This window comes from Hylaeus anthracinus, unplaced genomic scaffold, assembly GCF_026225885.1.
Source record: "Hylaeus anthracinus isolate JK02 unplaced genomic scaffold, UHH_iyHylAnth1.0_haploid 12000, whole genome shotgun sequence".
Classification (NCBI taxonomy): domain Eukaryota; kingdom Metazoa; phylum Arthropoda; class Insecta; order Hymenoptera; family Colletidae; genus Hylaeus; species Hylaeus anthracinus.
Window position 1 is genome coordinate 1,538,389 of NW_026534347.1, and position 16,005 is coordinate 1,554,393.

Genomic DNA, 16,005 nt, shown 5'->3' on the forward strand with positions numbered 1-16,005 from the left:
AATAATGACTACCTCTAATTTTGACTGCTTTGTTTGTTTGAGTAGTGTTGTATAAATTAATTTTTAAATAAAACAAATGACTTGAAATTATTCGTTAACTTTTTCGTTACAAAGGGCGTATATATCGGGATTTAAACACTGTAAAAGTGTATTTTTCTTGTAAAATAACAAGTGCATCGCTGCAATATTGATTGGTTTTATTTTTCACACTACAATTTATAGCATAGGAATTCCACATGAACTATTCCGAGAAACTGCATTTTTGTGTTCTATGGATGACGCCCTATCTAAAAATTGACTCTAAAGTTGTAGAATGCTAAGATAATTTTCTAGTACAGTACGTAGTTATCTTTGGATAAGTGGCTACCAAATCGCGTGCAATAGTGAAACCATCCGAGGAAGGTAATTTTTATTCATACACTCTTCTTTAAGATACATCGATCTTGGGAAATTTCAAATCTTAAATTATTTATGTTTCTGGTACTGCACGCGTATCGGTCTGGTAATATTAAGTCTAACCTTCTATATTTCATGAGATATCTTGAATGGAAATACATAACGAACACGACCTTATGATAACCGCGACACTTAGGATAGACTGTATTTGTTAATATTTCTTGCAGTATCGATTGAACAACAAATATTATCGATACTTCAACAAAACAACTATGTTGACTTCGTACCACAGTTGGATCTTATTAGAATAAATAACTTCGAATAAATGTTTATTTAGATAATAATTTGAGTAAAACCATTTTATTCACATAATTCATCTGTGGTGTTCGATACGCGGGCTTTTGTTATCGTAGATCTTTATAACCTATTTATCATAATAAACATAATGTAAATATAAATTATGTACAGTATATGATAACAATATATAAATCAGTTGTTTCTTTTAAAACAGGGGTTAATCGAAAGAACAATCCACATCGGTTCATATACAGAAATACTGATTGAAGATGTGTATGGATCGAAGTTATTGAGAACTCCACCTTTTACATTCGTCCTTCACGTTTTGTAATTAGTTAATTGTTGTTTTCTTTATTCCTCGTTCGATTGATTTCTTGTACAATCATACGAAGAACAGGATCACCGACGGATCTGAAATTAATGACAAAACAAAACCGTACCAAGGAGGCACGTCTTGTCGAAATCCAAGATGATACTAGTAATACACCATGCTAAAGTCATCATACTTATATAAACTGCCCTACATAAAAATAACTTACTAAATAGTTACATTTACATCCACTGATACAAAATTTCATACAAGCCTAACCGCAGTATAACTTAATATTTTCATACTATACGTTTTATTTAATAATATACGAGCGTAGCATTCGAATCAAACGTACTCTACGCTTAAATAGAAACTTTACAAAGTTCATCAATTCGAACTAGTCAGCCTATTTCAATCAAAAAAATTTTCTCACCATCTTTCTGAAACCAGTACTTTTTCTGTCCTTTTTTTTAGACATTGACATGACACTACTGCTTCTAGATTCATCGCTCTGGTTTACTAACAAAACATCGGTAGTCGTATCACCGTAAGTACTAAATTTCTCTGGAAATGACTTTGAAGCAGTAGAATCTATTTTTATAGATTTATCGTCGGAATCACCTGAATTCTGGCTCCGCTCTCCATTCGCATAATTAGAATGAGCTTTTCTTTTCTTTCTCGTACTCATAGCAGTTTTCATGAAGAAAGGCGCAGTATTTAGCTTCGAGCCCTTTAAGACATTACTATTATAAAAATTTGAAATGTCTGACGACAATTCAACAGCAGTCTCTTCGCTTGAAATATCACTTCTGGGGTACATGTTCACTGACAATGAACTCGATTCATTCAAATTTTCAATACACGAACTACTAAACTCAGAGTGCCTTACAGACCCAGCTTTGAAATTCTCATCGCTCGATAGCGATAATGGAACATTGCATTTTGTTTCAAGAACGTAATCGTTGAACCAATTGGTTGTGTTTTCGGGGACAGACCTTGGCCTTCTGAAAGTCTGTATCTGAGAATCACTCGTTTGCGATACTTCGATCGACGAAACACTCCTCGATGTTACTTTTACATTATCCGTATCAGTACTTGGTGCAAGTTTGCAGTGTATACCTGAGCTTGTGTTTGTGTTATTATTTACATTAGTATTATTACTACCGAGAATGGTTTCTTTTTTACGTTTTTTTCTTTTCGCCTTCTTAGTTTCTTGAGATCTATCGTTATTAACTACCTCGCGGTATGTGTCAGTAATATTGGAAGCTATCTCACTTGGCCGTCGCTTTTTTGGTTTCTTCAAGTGTGAACTAAAAGTGTCTGCACTTTTGCGACGCATAACGTCTTTCGTCACTTGTTGCTTTTTCTTTTCCTCGATCTTTTTACCTCCTTGACAATACAACAAAATCAAGAATATTATGAAGACTTCGGAGCATACTAATAAAATGTGTTGACCTATCGTCGATAATTTCCCACGCCAACTATCCCGATCGTATAGAAGATTTTTTACCGATTTCGAAAGGTTTTCTATTTCTTTTCGCAACATAACAATTTCCTCTGCTCTCTTCGATTCCCGTTCCTCTATTTTTCGTGTTTCCTCGCTCATCGCTGAGACTGTCCGCTCGAGCGATCTTTGCATTTCTTCGACTTGCTTCTTGTAGCGACGACTTAATTCTTCCAAGTATTGCCCGCTTAAGGACATGTTCCTCTCCAACGCCTTGATTCTATTAGATAATCTAAGAAACACAGATTCTTTCTGTGGCATGTTATTTATCGTCGACTGCGTTACCGAGGCACTCGAAGCGGGCCCATTTTGTATTTGCATAGCGTCTCCTTCTAAATCCTTCAAATCGGATAACAGCGTGTCGAACGTCAAAGAATCTTGAGACGATAATTTCATTCCTTGATCCAGAATCTCTGGTTGCTCTTGTTTTCCTTCCTGATAGAGACGTTCCATCTTCTCCACTTTGCTTTGTACACCAGTGAGATTCAAGGGCTCCACGTCGGGTACAACATCATCATGCGGAAATTCGTTATTTTCGATGGTAGTTATTGGAGCGGAAGCGATTGTTTGAGATGGATTTTCAATTAAAGTACCAGGAGTAATCACTGGCTCTTCGGAGGCTTTTAGAATTGTATGTTGTCCGGTATTTAAAGACGCGGGAGTAGTTGTTAGTATTTCAGCTTGAATTGTTTCCTCGATACTATCCTTGCTAGATTCCAAAATAGGAACCGAGGAAATATTTCTTATTTCTTCTTTACTAAGAGATTTGGTAGGTTTACTTTGTAAAACTATATTTTCAGGACTGAACGACGTTTCGATAGTCGTACCCATAGATTTATCAGTTTCTTGACTGTGTAGTTCTTGATTACTTTTTTGAAACTCCTGAAAGGACACTGATTTATAACTATCAGTACTTGAACTCGTAGTATGTAGAGATGGAGTATGTTCGAATGATTTAATTGTCTCGCTATTGTAGACTTCTTTATCTTTACGGGATACGTCCTCCTTACTACTATCTTTGAAGTAATTAAGCGGTGTTTCATAGCTTCCATTTAGTAGCACTTTACCTTTTTCTATCGCTAATATATTGCACAGTGCTGCAATATACTCAAACTTAAATACAGTCGTTAAGAATTTTAATTGGAAAATCTTTGTCGAATTAAACCTTTCTTCGGTTTGATTATATTTCTCTATTGTATCTTCTTCCTCTAGATTTCTTTTAGAAAAATTGTCAATTTCCACGCCGTAACTTTTACAGAATCCACTTTGTTGTAAAGTTTTGTCTAGAAGATCAATTTTTAATAACTGAACCAGTTGTCGTTCTCTACAACTAATTAAATGGAAGATCTTCGCGATTTTCTCTTCAGAACAACCATCGCAAAGAATTTTATACCTTGGCGTAGTGCAATCATGAAAGGAACTATCGAAGAAATTACCGCTATCTATACTTTGCTCGATTCTCGTAATGTTGTCACCACTTAATTCATTGGATTTTCCTAACACCTGAGCTGCTTTTTTTACAATACTCAATACAGCATCTCTAGCACTACCGAATAAATTTCTCGGTGGTTCACCAATTTCAATATCTAAACCTTCTTCTTCGTCGCTATCTTCTTCATCGTGCGCACTCGTATCGGTATCCCTTGAGATTTGATTCTCCGTCTCTGTTTCTAGAACCTCGAATTCACTGGTACCGTAAGCACGAAATAAGGATACGGGACAAAAATGTTCAGACCCGTAATAGGTGTGCAATTCGACTTTTATGAATTTTCCGAAAAGATGAGGTTGTAAAACAAAACTTTGAATATCTTTTACATCTTTTGCGGTGAACTGACCAACTAAGCTCCAGTCTCTTGTAGGAAAACGATCGCTAATGTACACTGAAAAATCCTTCGGCGATGAACTAAACAGTTCAAAATTTGCCAATTCGATTTTTTTGGCTTGTATAGCCTCGCAGAGTTCTACCACGAACCATATGCGCGACGTGCAAGTGTTTAGCATGTATTCATCTCTAGTATATGCTAGAACACTTCTGGCACTTTGAGCTTCTGGATTCGCTGCTACGATTTTGGCTCCGCAATCTGGAGAAGCGTAATTCTTTGAACGAATCTTCAATCCACCAACTCCTCGCGTAGGAACTCCGGAATTTTGAACAGATGCGTTTGGATGCGCTGTAAACATAGTGGCACATCAACAAGCTACTTCGCATTTGAAAACGTATCATGTTTTTTTTCTATTTTACTCATTCGGATACTCACTTTTTTTCTTTTCAGCCTCTTCTAGTCTTTTTTGAGTCCACTCACTGAATGATGGAATATCTTCGTGTGGATCCTGAGGTATCACCGACACGACGTCTTCACCGAGAACAACTGTAGCGGCTTCGTCTCTGGTATGTCCCATTAATCGAGCATTGGCTTCCGTGTCGCTCAGTAACGGAGCTGTTGTTACCAATTCATCGACATTTGTTATCTCGTCGGGCAATACTTTAACAACTTTATGTTCAAGATTGAACAATTCATCGTTAATGATAGGGCCTTTTTCAGCCCTTACTACTACTACTCCTTCAGATTTTCCTTCGTTAACTGCATCCGATAATAATAATAGATCTTCCTCGGAAACGCTCGATTTGTTGGACATTTTCGAAATTTCATCGATAATCGACGACGACGGTGTTTGCGTGCTGGATGAAATTTCTTGCTGTTCCTTTTCTGTTTCTTGTCCGATACTCGTAGGCTTTATTAACGACGATGAATTCTTTGCAAATAGTCTCGCGTTCGAAAATTCCGAACTGAACTTTGGTTCTACTAAACTTTGTAATTCTGCTGCAGCCGTATTTACCAGAGTCAAAACTGTTGCTTGTTCAGTTTCAGAAATTCTACAAACAAAACAATAATATGAATACAAAGGCAATATATATTGAACATTTTAAAACTGTATATTATGGACATTGCATAATCCAAAGTACAGTATTCCTTTTCAGGTCATAATAATCTCGGGACTAAGCCGAGACAACGTACACGGAAGATAGAAGAAACCTGACCACTGCTATCTGTTCAGCTTGTCAACTCTGCATAGACGGAGTGAGAATCGATAACAGCGAGTATCACCGACGTCGGTGCGAGAAATTCCAACAAGTGGTGGAGATAACTTTGTGACAACCTGACAAGGAATACTGTAATAAGATTCATTAATGAGATTTTCCTCTGTAGTATTTATGCAAAATGAAAACTTACCCCTGAGATAAATTGGGTTGTTGAGGAAGACTCTCAGCTACAAAATGAACATCTTTATACAGATCATCTTTCTTCCTTGCTTCATCATGAACAAGTGTTTCAGAGTTGATAGGCTTTTTAGCAAATTTTTCCTACATTTTCAAGCAAATAAATTATGTAATTACATATAAGTATAAACGAGATTTCACATAAGCCATTCCTATATGATGGATTCTTACTTGATAATAATGATCCTTGTAATTTCTCTCCAATTTCATTGTTTCTTTTAATTTGATGATAGCTATGTTGGATGATTCTAAACTATCACTTCCCATGTTGTCCAATGTGTCATTATCATAGATCTCAGATGTTTCATTTCTTTTCAAAGACATATAGTAAGTACTTTGTGCATTTTCTGAGGCTACGATTATGAATAAGAGTGCACTGTGATAAAAAGAGATCATGTCATTTTTAAAGGATTATTGATTAAAGAATGAAAAACATAGGTACTCAGTTTAACAATAAAAAAGTGGGATTTCAATGTGAAGTAATTCATTTTCAATTATCAAAAACCTAATGAAATGATAACCATTCCAGTCTACTATCAGTACTTAAAAAGATTGCAATCAAGATCCTCAAAAAGAGGCTCAGTTTAATCAATAGAAAGTGCACAACTTTACAGAATGATAATGCTAAATTATACAGGAGACAATCAAAGAGTTGGGTTAGGAAATGTTATTGTATCCTCTTTACTCATAAAACAAAGCTTTGTTATAACTTATATTTTTTATATCCTATTTATATTGTTCAACTTTTTCTCTGTGTAACAATTATTATATTACAGTTTTGTTATTTGATTAAAAAAAAAAACTAAGTATAAAAGACAAATTTGATTGCCTAGAAAAAATGTATTATTATACAATTTACAGAAATGTAGATATATTTTATAAGTTAATTTTAGGACAGGTGGCAAATGAAATTCTGTTGCTCCGTTTTATTCGATAAATTTTTATGCATAAATATAATCCGATAATCTTTAGTATTGACGTTTGGCTCTTTTACCCCAAAATGCAACCAAAACTTTGATAATATACAGAATCATTAAAATTATATTTGTCATTTATATCTGATCGCAGGAATGCGATTAATTACGTTTGAAATAACACCTACTCTGACATTAATTTATCAAAGAATTTAATACTATGACAATTATTATAACCTTAAATTATTTATATCGAAATAATGTATTACAGTTACTTTAAAATGATCGAGTAAATTTTGCGAAGTCTATTTTAAACTATAAATTGGAGAAATATAATCTACAATTAATTTTATGCCAAATACAATATATCAAGAATCGATGAAACTTTAAAGCCTTCAATATTTAAAACATCAAGTATAAAGAACAGTAAAATGGGCTTCGTATTTTTATTTTATTTAATTATGTTTAAGAAAAACATGCCGGTTTACCAACAATATTAAAATTAAGCACATGGCACTTCTCTAGTATTTGCATGTGTGTAAATTGTTAGTAAAATATAAAGAAAACAAAATACTTGCCTGGAAGCAATCGATATGAAAAGTAATGTCCAATATACACGAGTTATACAAATCCTCATCTTTTACGAAACTCTCATTACTAATGACATTAAAAATTTTGCTGTCAGCAATTAAGTATTCATATGAATGTTCGACAATATCATTATCACTTTACTACTATATCATTGTGGTTGCCGCCAACACTACCGCTATTATCACCACTTCTCCTATCATCACCGTCGCCACCTCAGTCACTACTGCACTAAAAATCTTACGTGGTGCAATTAAATGTCTTTATTGTTGACACAGTTAAATTAATTAACGAAATCATTACACGGCCGTTTACCATGCTAGGGAAACGATTTCCCTACATGCAATTCTTTTTAACCAGTAACGTAATTTCGTATAAGGAAACCACATTCTCCTCGGAGTATACATCTTGCACTCTTGCGCACTGAGAATGACTGAGAACCATTTATCTTGCAAAACAGCTGACTGATAACGCATGCGCGATAATATTGCGAGCTGATTATTTTGGCTAACGATTTTCCATACGTCCATATAATACTATTACGATTAATACATAATATATGAGTAAACATTCGACATCGTCAATTCTTCAGACTGGATTGTGTTAATCGATTAACAACTTACTTGAAGAACAGAATATCTACTATCTTTCTTAATAACTAGACAAAGAAAAATTAGGCCGAACAAAGGACTAATAGTCATTTAGACTGATCTAGACTTCATCCGATTCGATATACAGATTAGAGTTATAACGCTCTTTATATACTATTACGAGATGTAGAGTAAAAAAAAATGAAAGGTAACAGAAGTGTGTGAAAGTATTTTTATTAAATTGTCAATACATCGCTACAGCCATTTTATTTTTGCGCGGTGGGTGCTGACTGATTCGATGATTTTGAGTCTCGAATGGAAGCACTACGTCTTCGTTTCAATTCTTCCTGACGTCTATTCTTTGCTTCCTTCTGTCTTTGCGCTAGTAGTTTTGCGTAGTCGGCTGCTTGTTGCTTACGATCCAAGCAACGTCTTTTCTTCAAAGCCAACCTATGTCGTTTTCGCTGTAAAAATTAGACAAACATATGTTTATTTCATTGTACTTTAAACATTCTAACAGTTTTAATCATAAATAAACGCAAAATATATATACCTGTAGGGTAAGTGGAGTGATAAGACGTTGAATTTTAGGAGCCTTGAAGCGTTCTTTTTTGCCTTCTTTTTGAATCGGTCGTTTGACGACAAATTGACGTACGTCGTCATCCTTAGACAGATTGAAGAGCTTACGAATTTTACTTGCTCTCTTAGGTCCCAGACGACGCGGTACATTAGTATCTGTTAAACCTGGTATTTCCTATAACCAGAATATATTTTTAAACAAATTATAAATTTAAAAAGATTAATAAATGTATCATTCGTACACTGAGAAAAAATAAAAGTTACAGATTATTATTTCTCAAATCAAAAAATGATATTTAATCTCCCATGTTCATGATAGTATCGTAAGACAATAGCAGAGTTCTTAGATACACCCTGAATAACATGGGTTAGGTTTAAGTATGTAATGAAATATTGTTACATTTATACCTTTTCTCCTTTTTTGACAATAAGAAGTGCAAGCACGGATAAATTGGCGTCAACAATACATCCTCGGACAGACTTACGTTTGCGTTCACCGTCTCTTCTAGGTCTATAGCACGAATGTCCTTTTGAAAGGAGTAGACGTACACGATCTGTTTAAAAATATAATGTATTAAAATTTATCTTGTAATATTATAAAGGGAAATATATTATCATTGAAGGAAAACCTAGTACCATTGGTCAAGACACCCTGTTTCATGGGGAACCCTTGCTTGTCGTTACCACCAGAGATACGGACAACATAACCTTTCCATTCGTCACCTAAAGCATCAGCCTCAACTTCAGCACCCATACGTTTCTCAAAAAAAACCCTGAGCTTATGCTCATCTGCAATTTCGAACAGTTTCTGACATCCTGTAGCAGGATAGGATACGTTCAACTGAAAAGAAAAAATACAAGCGTTACAATCTAAAGTTGAAATATTAACACTTTCCAAAAATTAATTATTTTCATTTTATATAAAACTTATTAGAAAATTGTTTAATTTTTGGTAACACAGATGTATATCACACCGATTTTTTCAATTTAATATTCGATATCAATCTCTCGTACAACAAATGTTTATCGTTAAAACTTTGTAAGTGAAAATAATATTTAATAAATTATGTATGCGAAAAACTATGTACAGCAGTTTCTTTTATAAGTTTAACTTTTCATTGTTCGCAATTCTGGTGAGATTTACGAAATATTTTTGGATTCATACCTTCATCGTGACAAATATCAAACAGTGCCACGAGCCATGAACAGAAAGAAAGTGTAATACTCAGACAACCGCTAGGGTGCGCATAACGGATATCCGTTTCAAATGAAATAAGATTTTAAACTAACTTGCCGTTTTTCAGACATAAGTAATTGTTCAAGAGAAAAAACGAGTAATGACGTCCATAAAGAGATCTTGTAAGAATTCGGTTAAAAAAAACTTTTGGTAGAAAATTCAAAATTACTCCCAGACGAAGCCGGAACTTAGTCGCTAGTGAAGAATAAATTGATTAATGTATTAATTTATACGAAATAAGACTTAAACAACTTAAACTACTCAATAGTATCTACAAATGCTTCTAATAAACTTTAATTTAATTAAATAAAAAAAAAAAAAAAAACATTCAAATTTCCCGCGGGAAATTAATGTCGCCATCTAGCAGTCAGAAATGGAACTATTTTCGAAGTTTGATCAGCGCCTCTATCGGGAAAATGCCCAAGTTTGTCCTCGAATAGTTCCGATTTTTAATGCTAGATGGAGCCATTTGTATGTTTACAAATAATTTTTACTATATTTAAAAACAAATTAGTGAATTAGCATCGTGATAAAAAAATGTGAATGAGAATCATTGTTTAACCTTTCAATTCTTTATTTTTTATTCAAAACATACAAACGGCGCCATCTAGCGTTGACAGTGAGAACTATTCGAGGACAAACTTGGACGTTTTCCCGGTGCTGCGCTGTACGGAGGTCGGGATTTTAGTTCCACCTTTTCACCGCTAGATGGCTATTGATTTGAGAGAAAATACTAGAAACTCACATGAGAAAATATGATAGTTTAAAAGTTTAAAAAAGAATGCTGGTTTCTGTTAAATGGCTTCTAACATAAAGAAACGAAACAAAGCCAACATACAGGAATATATACATCAATACATACAGAATTTTGTAATCATTTTTGTTTGCGTTTTTGAATTCGGGTTACTTTAAAGTATCGAGAAATACATATGACCAATAGCAATACTGATGCATTCTTTTGTATTTAATGTAATTAGGAAAGTAAAATGATAAGGTTCCTTTAAGTAAACAGTATACATAACATCGATAAATATAATAAATTAAATGTAACAGGTATATTTGTAAGATAATTATGAAATTGCGCATCGTAAATGTGTGATAAAATGGTTTACACTATAGCACAACTCACCACCGTATTTTATAGAAAACGAGAAGAGCAGGAGGGGGGCAGCGTTCTGAAATGCCGACTTGCGGGCGTGTGTGACATTTTGATAGTGTGTCTTCTCGATAATTTTCGTTATGTATCGATTTAATACATAGATATTTGTGATAAATGGAGTTTACCGAAAATAGTTCTACAAACTTTCTGTAAGATAGGTAATATTTGAATGCGTATGATTTATTTTCCCTTATAGGTTAGGGACTGTTCTCACCCGGAACGAGTAACATAATAATTTGTTTACCGAAAATAATGTAACCATAGACAAGGTACTTGATTTTGTGCGATACTCGTAATGCCTTGGTAAACAACGAGTATGGTTTTATCAAGTTTTACGATACAGTTAAACATCGATGGAAGGAAATATCCATAACACATGTTCATTGTTAACTTTGGTTACAATTTTTCGGAGTAATGTAAAAGCTGTTGATTTGTTTAAATTTAAGACGATATCGTAACATAATTTATTGGTATTTTGTAATTAATATCTATGTATATCCTAACAAAGAATTCATTTAGTAGAAAGATATGGATGCTTCAGTGATAGAAATTCTTCAACAAGCGGGTAGTCAAGATCCTAATATTTTGAAACCTGCTGAGCAAACGTTGAAACAGTGGGAAACTGAAAGAGGATTCTATACTGCATTATTCGTAAGTTGTTTAAATGCATGTTAAAATTCTTATACAATTATGAATAAAAATAGATTATACAGATATATATATATAGTATAATATATATGTAGTATAATCCATGATCGTATTATTATCAAAGAACGTATCATGGAATATATTTATGTATTTATTTATTGGCATAAAATTGTTTCTGAAGATATAACAACACAATTTGTAATAATTGTTTCAGAATGTATTTTCCAATCATTCCTTGAGTGTCAATATTAGATGGATGGCCATTTTGTGTTTTAAAAATGGTGTTGATAGATATTGGAGAAAAAGTGCACCAGGGTAAGTATCTCTTATTACAATAGCAATTTATTAATATAATAATAACATATTATTATTTCAGTGCAATTGCAGAGGATGAGAAGGCATTTCTTAGGCAACGTTTAATATCAAATTTTGAGGAACCTGTAAATCAGTTAGCTGTACAATTGGCAGCTCTAATTGCTAAGATTGCAAGGTAACGAATATTGTATAAATATTTACAAAGTGACTTATATTTTTTTCAATTACCAAAATAATCAGATGGAATAATGTTGTACAGATATGATTGTCCTAGAGAATGGGATACATTAATTCCTACATTACTGGATGTCATAAGTGGACAAAATCCTCTAGCCCAACATAGAGCACTATTAACATTACATCATGTTGTTAAGTCTTTAGCTTCTAAATGCTTACTCCCAGACAAACGAATGTTCCAAGAATTAACCATTAATGTGTTCAATTTTATTTTGAATTTATGGAACACTTTCACCGAATCATTTCTTATAATGGCGTCAAATGGAACAGATACGAATCAGATACAGGAAGCTTTAGAAAAAGCATTACTTTTATTGAGAATACTTAGAACGCTTATTGTACATGGATTCGACACACCTTCGAAATCTCAGGATGCTATGGTGTTTTTAGAAATTGTTTTTGAACGTGCAAAAGCTTGTCTTGAATGCCGTTAGTATTTATAATTTACGATATATATCGTAAAATGACTTACATTTACGTTTTCTGATAACGTGTATAATTTTAGGGAAAACGTTAATTTCAAGGGGTATACAGATGGAAGTATGCGACAAATTTATAATCCACTTGACCAAAGTATTACTAGGAGTGTTAGAAATACGTCCATTTTACTATGTTGAACTAATACCAACGTTCTTCGAATTTTGTGTTTTTTACTGTTTCACGGAGGCTGGTCAAAGTTTAGCTTTCGAGAGATTTATTATTCAGTGTTTAAATTTAATAAAGAGCGTGATTACATTACCTCACTTTCACAGATTTGGCAAGCTTAAACCTGCAGAAGGTATAAATGATTATTTATTCATAGTATGTAAGTTAATAATTACGTTAAGTTAAATCTGTAAAATTATTAATACAGATGCAGTATTTTCGCTGCCAGACGTAATGGATAGAACACGCCATTTAAAGCAAAAATTTTGTACACCCGAAATCTTAACTGAAATCTGTTCAAGACTCGTAACGCATTATTTTCTTCTAACTCCTTCTGATTTGGAGTTATGGGACACAGACCCGGAAAACTTTTGTAAGTATTCATTTATATGTTTATAAGCATTTTTTAAATTATTAATAATGTTGCGCGTAAAATTGATTTCAGTTGTTGATGATGGTGGTGAATCGTGGAGATACAGTTTGAGGGTAATACATAATTACAATGATGGTACTATGTAATTATAACGTTCAATGCGTATTTATTTAATAACCATTATTTTATTTCCAGCCTTGTACAGAGTCTGTATTTTTAGCAATTTTCCATGAGTTTAGAGATGTTTTTGCATCGGTTTTAGTTGAGTTGATGCAAAGACACCATCAACCTGTAGATCCTAATAATTTACACGCTATTCTATTAAAAGATGCGGTGTATAACGCTGTGGGTTTGGCTGCTTTTGACTTATACGATGAGGTAGGTGGAATGAATTACAAATTATCGTAAGCAATTAGTGATTATAATTATATGTATTAGGTAAACTTTGATCAGTGGTTCTCAACTACTTTGAAAGAAGAATTGAAAATTCGGAGTAACAATTATAGAATTATTAGAAGACGCGTGTGCTGGCTTATTGGACGGTGGACAAGTAAGAGAATCTATTAATTTTTTTCCCTTAAAAATTATAATTCTAAACACTTTATTAAAATTGCAGGTGTTAAATTAAGCGCGGAATTAAGACCAGAATTGTATGAACTTATGGTCGAAGTTTTAAGCCCTGATGAGGACTTGGGTGTTCGTTTAGCGGCAAGTGATGCATTGAAACTCGCGATAGATGATTTTCAATTTAATCCAGAAGAATTCTCTCCTTATTTAGAACCAGCATTTTCTTTATTGTTTTCTCTATTAAAAGAAGTGAAAGAATGTGATACCAAGGTAAGATTCATAGTTACATGATTATTAAAATTATGTTTTATTTTTGAAACACATTTTTCAATTGTTTTTAGATGCATGTTTTATATGTGTTATCGTTTATGATCGAACGTGTCGGTAGCGAAATAAACCCACATGTTGGGGTTCTCAGTTCATATTTACCAGAACTTTGGCAGCAATCTGAAGAACACAATATGTTAAGATGTGCTATAATTTCAACCCTCATACATTTAGAGCAGGTTTGCACATAATATACGTTGTTTAATTAAACTATAAAATGTATGTAATGTCTAACTACTGGTGTAATATTTTGATTATAAATAGGCCTTAGGTTCTGAAAGTGTTATCTTAGAACCATTGGTAGTAGGTGTTGTTCAATTCAGTTGTGACGTTAATCAAGATGGTCATGTTTATTTGTTAGACGATGGGTTACGGTTATGGTTAACTTTGTTGGAAAATGCACGTGTTGCAACACCAGCTATAATGGATTTGGCTAAAAATATTCCTGCATTATTGGGTTAGTCGATATGTATATATATATATATTTACAAATTTTTAATAAGCGTTTTATTAATTTTTAGAGTAATAAATAAATTTAATATTTTTCAGAAAAATCCACAGAAAATTTCAAATTGTGTTTGTACATAGTTCAAGCATATATACTTTTAAGCCCACAAGAATTTCTCAGCCAAAGGGGAGCAGTTATTATCGAGACGCTTAGGTCGCTCATGGCAGACTTAAGATCAGATGAATTAACAATAACTTTGACGATATTCGAAACATGCATCTGCGCTTCTTCTCGGCAAGGTGCAGAGCTGATTAAACCCGTTTTAGTAAATATATTTGAGTGAGTACGAATATGTAAATCATGCTAAATATATTATACACAATAATACTTATTTGAATATCGGCAGGAGTGTGAGCGTGTATAAGGCAGATTCCCCTCCATCAGTGATATTGTTTATGCGTTTATGTATCGTGGCAAGAATTTTATGGCTTCATAAAGATATTTTTATACAGGTATTAAAACTTTTTTACGTTATTGTTATTACAAATTTAATTTAAATCCGAAGTATAACTATTATAAATGTATAAATTATGATGTAGGTAATAAGCGAATTAACCAGAAAACTGGGAGGAATCGAAGGAAAAGAAGACGCTGTATTTGAACAAATAATACGCGTATGGCTTATGGTAGGGGTATTCTCGGCCGACAGAGGCAGATGTAAATTATTAGCTCTCGCGCTCTGTTCACTCCTCGGAGCTAATTGTCCTCCTAGCGTCCTTGAACATTTCCCACAAATAATATCTAAAATTGTCCATGTTCTTAACGATATAACTCCTTTCGATAAATCAGACTGCGACCGTATAGGATTTGCCATTGAGTAAGTATGAGTTCACGTTTTCATTTTTTTTTTTTGTGCATGAAGTTTTGTACCAATAAAAGCCATTATTTCGCGACATTTCAGATCTTTATCGATTAGCGAACAATCTAGTCCATCGCAATACGAGGATGATGATTACGGAAATGCACACGAACAGCGAACCAGAAAACTTTACTTCATTGATCCTCAGAACTGTACGTCTTTAAAAAGTACATTACAAAATCAGGTAAAATATTCCTAACAATAACATCTGTAGAATGTTTTTTGATGTCTGTATAAAAAATTGTTTGTACATTTCTCATTTCAGTTACTTACGTTACGGAGATTCATTGGAGATAACCAATTTAATCAATTGATGTCAACTCTTAACCCCGAAATTGACGAACAACTTAAGCGTTATGTATCTCTATGAAAAAGGAGCAAGTCAAATTAAGGAAAAAAAATGATTCAGTCAAACGCTATATTACGTGTAAAAAAGCTTTATGGCGCGCTATTGTAAAACGGCACTATCTTATTGTATAATACTAGCTGTTTCACTGTACTAATAATGTTGCTAATAAAAAACAAACTATGTCATTTCAGATTTACTCCTTGTTCATCGAATAGAACCAAATTGTAGTTGTATGTAAAGTTTCGTATCCCTATTTCTATCTTAATAACATTGCGATAAAAGTTTGTTACTGTAAAATGAGGTTACCTTGTAACTTAGGGGAA

At 33.3% G+C, this 16,005-nt stretch overlaps 3 protein-coding genes across 7 annotated transcripts; 1 reads left to right on the forward strand and 2 right to left on the reverse strand.

Moving 5' to 3' along the window:
* Positions 1-180: 180 nt before the first annotated feature.
* Positions 181-7,721, reverse strand: LOC128890092 (SUN domain-containing ossification factor). Of its 4 annotated transcripts, none has more exons than XM_054148299.1 (6): positions 7,437-7,721; positions 7,280-7,358; positions 5,959-6,163; positions 5,741-5,871; positions 4,766-5,382; positions 181-4,678 (listed from the first exon to the last, which is right to left on the reverse strand). In XM_054148299.1, exons 2-6 carry the CDS (start codon positions 7,336-7,338, stop codon positions 1,419-1,421), a joined length of 4,272 nt encoding a protein of 1,423 aa, XP_054004274.1. In that variant the 5' UTR covers positions 7,339-7,358; positions 7,437-7,721; the 3' UTR covers positions 181-1,418. The 4 variants fall into 4 exon arrangements, with proteins under 4 accessions (XP_054004274.1, XP_054004275.1, XP_054004272.1 ...); XM_054148300.1 differs by having other exon boundaries at positions 181-1,104; positions 1,437-4,678; positions 7,280-7,721; XM_054148297.1 differs by having other exon boundaries at positions 7,280-7,721.
* Positions 7,722-8,097: 376 nt separating this feature from the next.
* Positions 8,098-9,700, reverse strand: LOC128890110 (40S ribosomal protein S6). The gene is made up of 5 exons (XM_054148329.1): positions 9,624-9,700; positions 9,095-9,299; positions 8,867-9,012; positions 8,433-8,633; positions 8,098-8,343 (listed from the first exon to the last, which is right to left on the reverse strand). The coding sequence occupies exons 1-5, from the start codon at positions 9,627-9,629 to the stop codon at positions 8,146-8,148; spliced, it is 756 nt and encodes a 251-aa protein (XP_054004304.1). The 5' UTR covers positions 9,630-9,700; the 3' UTR covers positions 8,098-8,145.
* Positions 9,701-10,845: 1,145 nt separating this feature from the next.
* LOC128890095 (importin-11) lies at positions 10,846-15,872 on the forward strand. 2 transcript variants are annotated; one of them, XM_054148308.1, is made up of 18 exons: positions 10,846-11,012; positions 11,377-11,505; positions 11,717-11,817; positions 11,879-11,992; positions 12,077-12,483; positions 12,560-12,832; positions 12,908-13,072; positions 13,145-13,185; positions 13,268-13,450; positions 13,511-13,622; positions 13,689-13,909; positions 13,981-14,145; positions 14,231-14,423; positions 14,516-14,753; positions 14,821-14,926; positions 15,014-15,291; positions 15,376-15,517; positions 15,599-15,872. In XM_054148308.1, exons 2-18 carry the CDS (start codon positions 11,383-11,385, stop codon positions 15,701-15,703), a joined length of 2,967 nt encoding a protein of 988 aa, XP_054004283.1. In that variant the 5' UTR covers positions 10,846-11,012; positions 11,377-11,382; the 3' UTR covers positions 15,704-15,872. The 2 variants fall into 2 exon arrangements, with proteins under 2 accessions (XP_054004283.1, XP_054004281.1); XM_054148306.1 differs by having other exon boundaries at positions 10,847-11,012; positions 11,374-11,505.
* Positions 15,873-16,005: the final 133 nt, after the last annotated feature.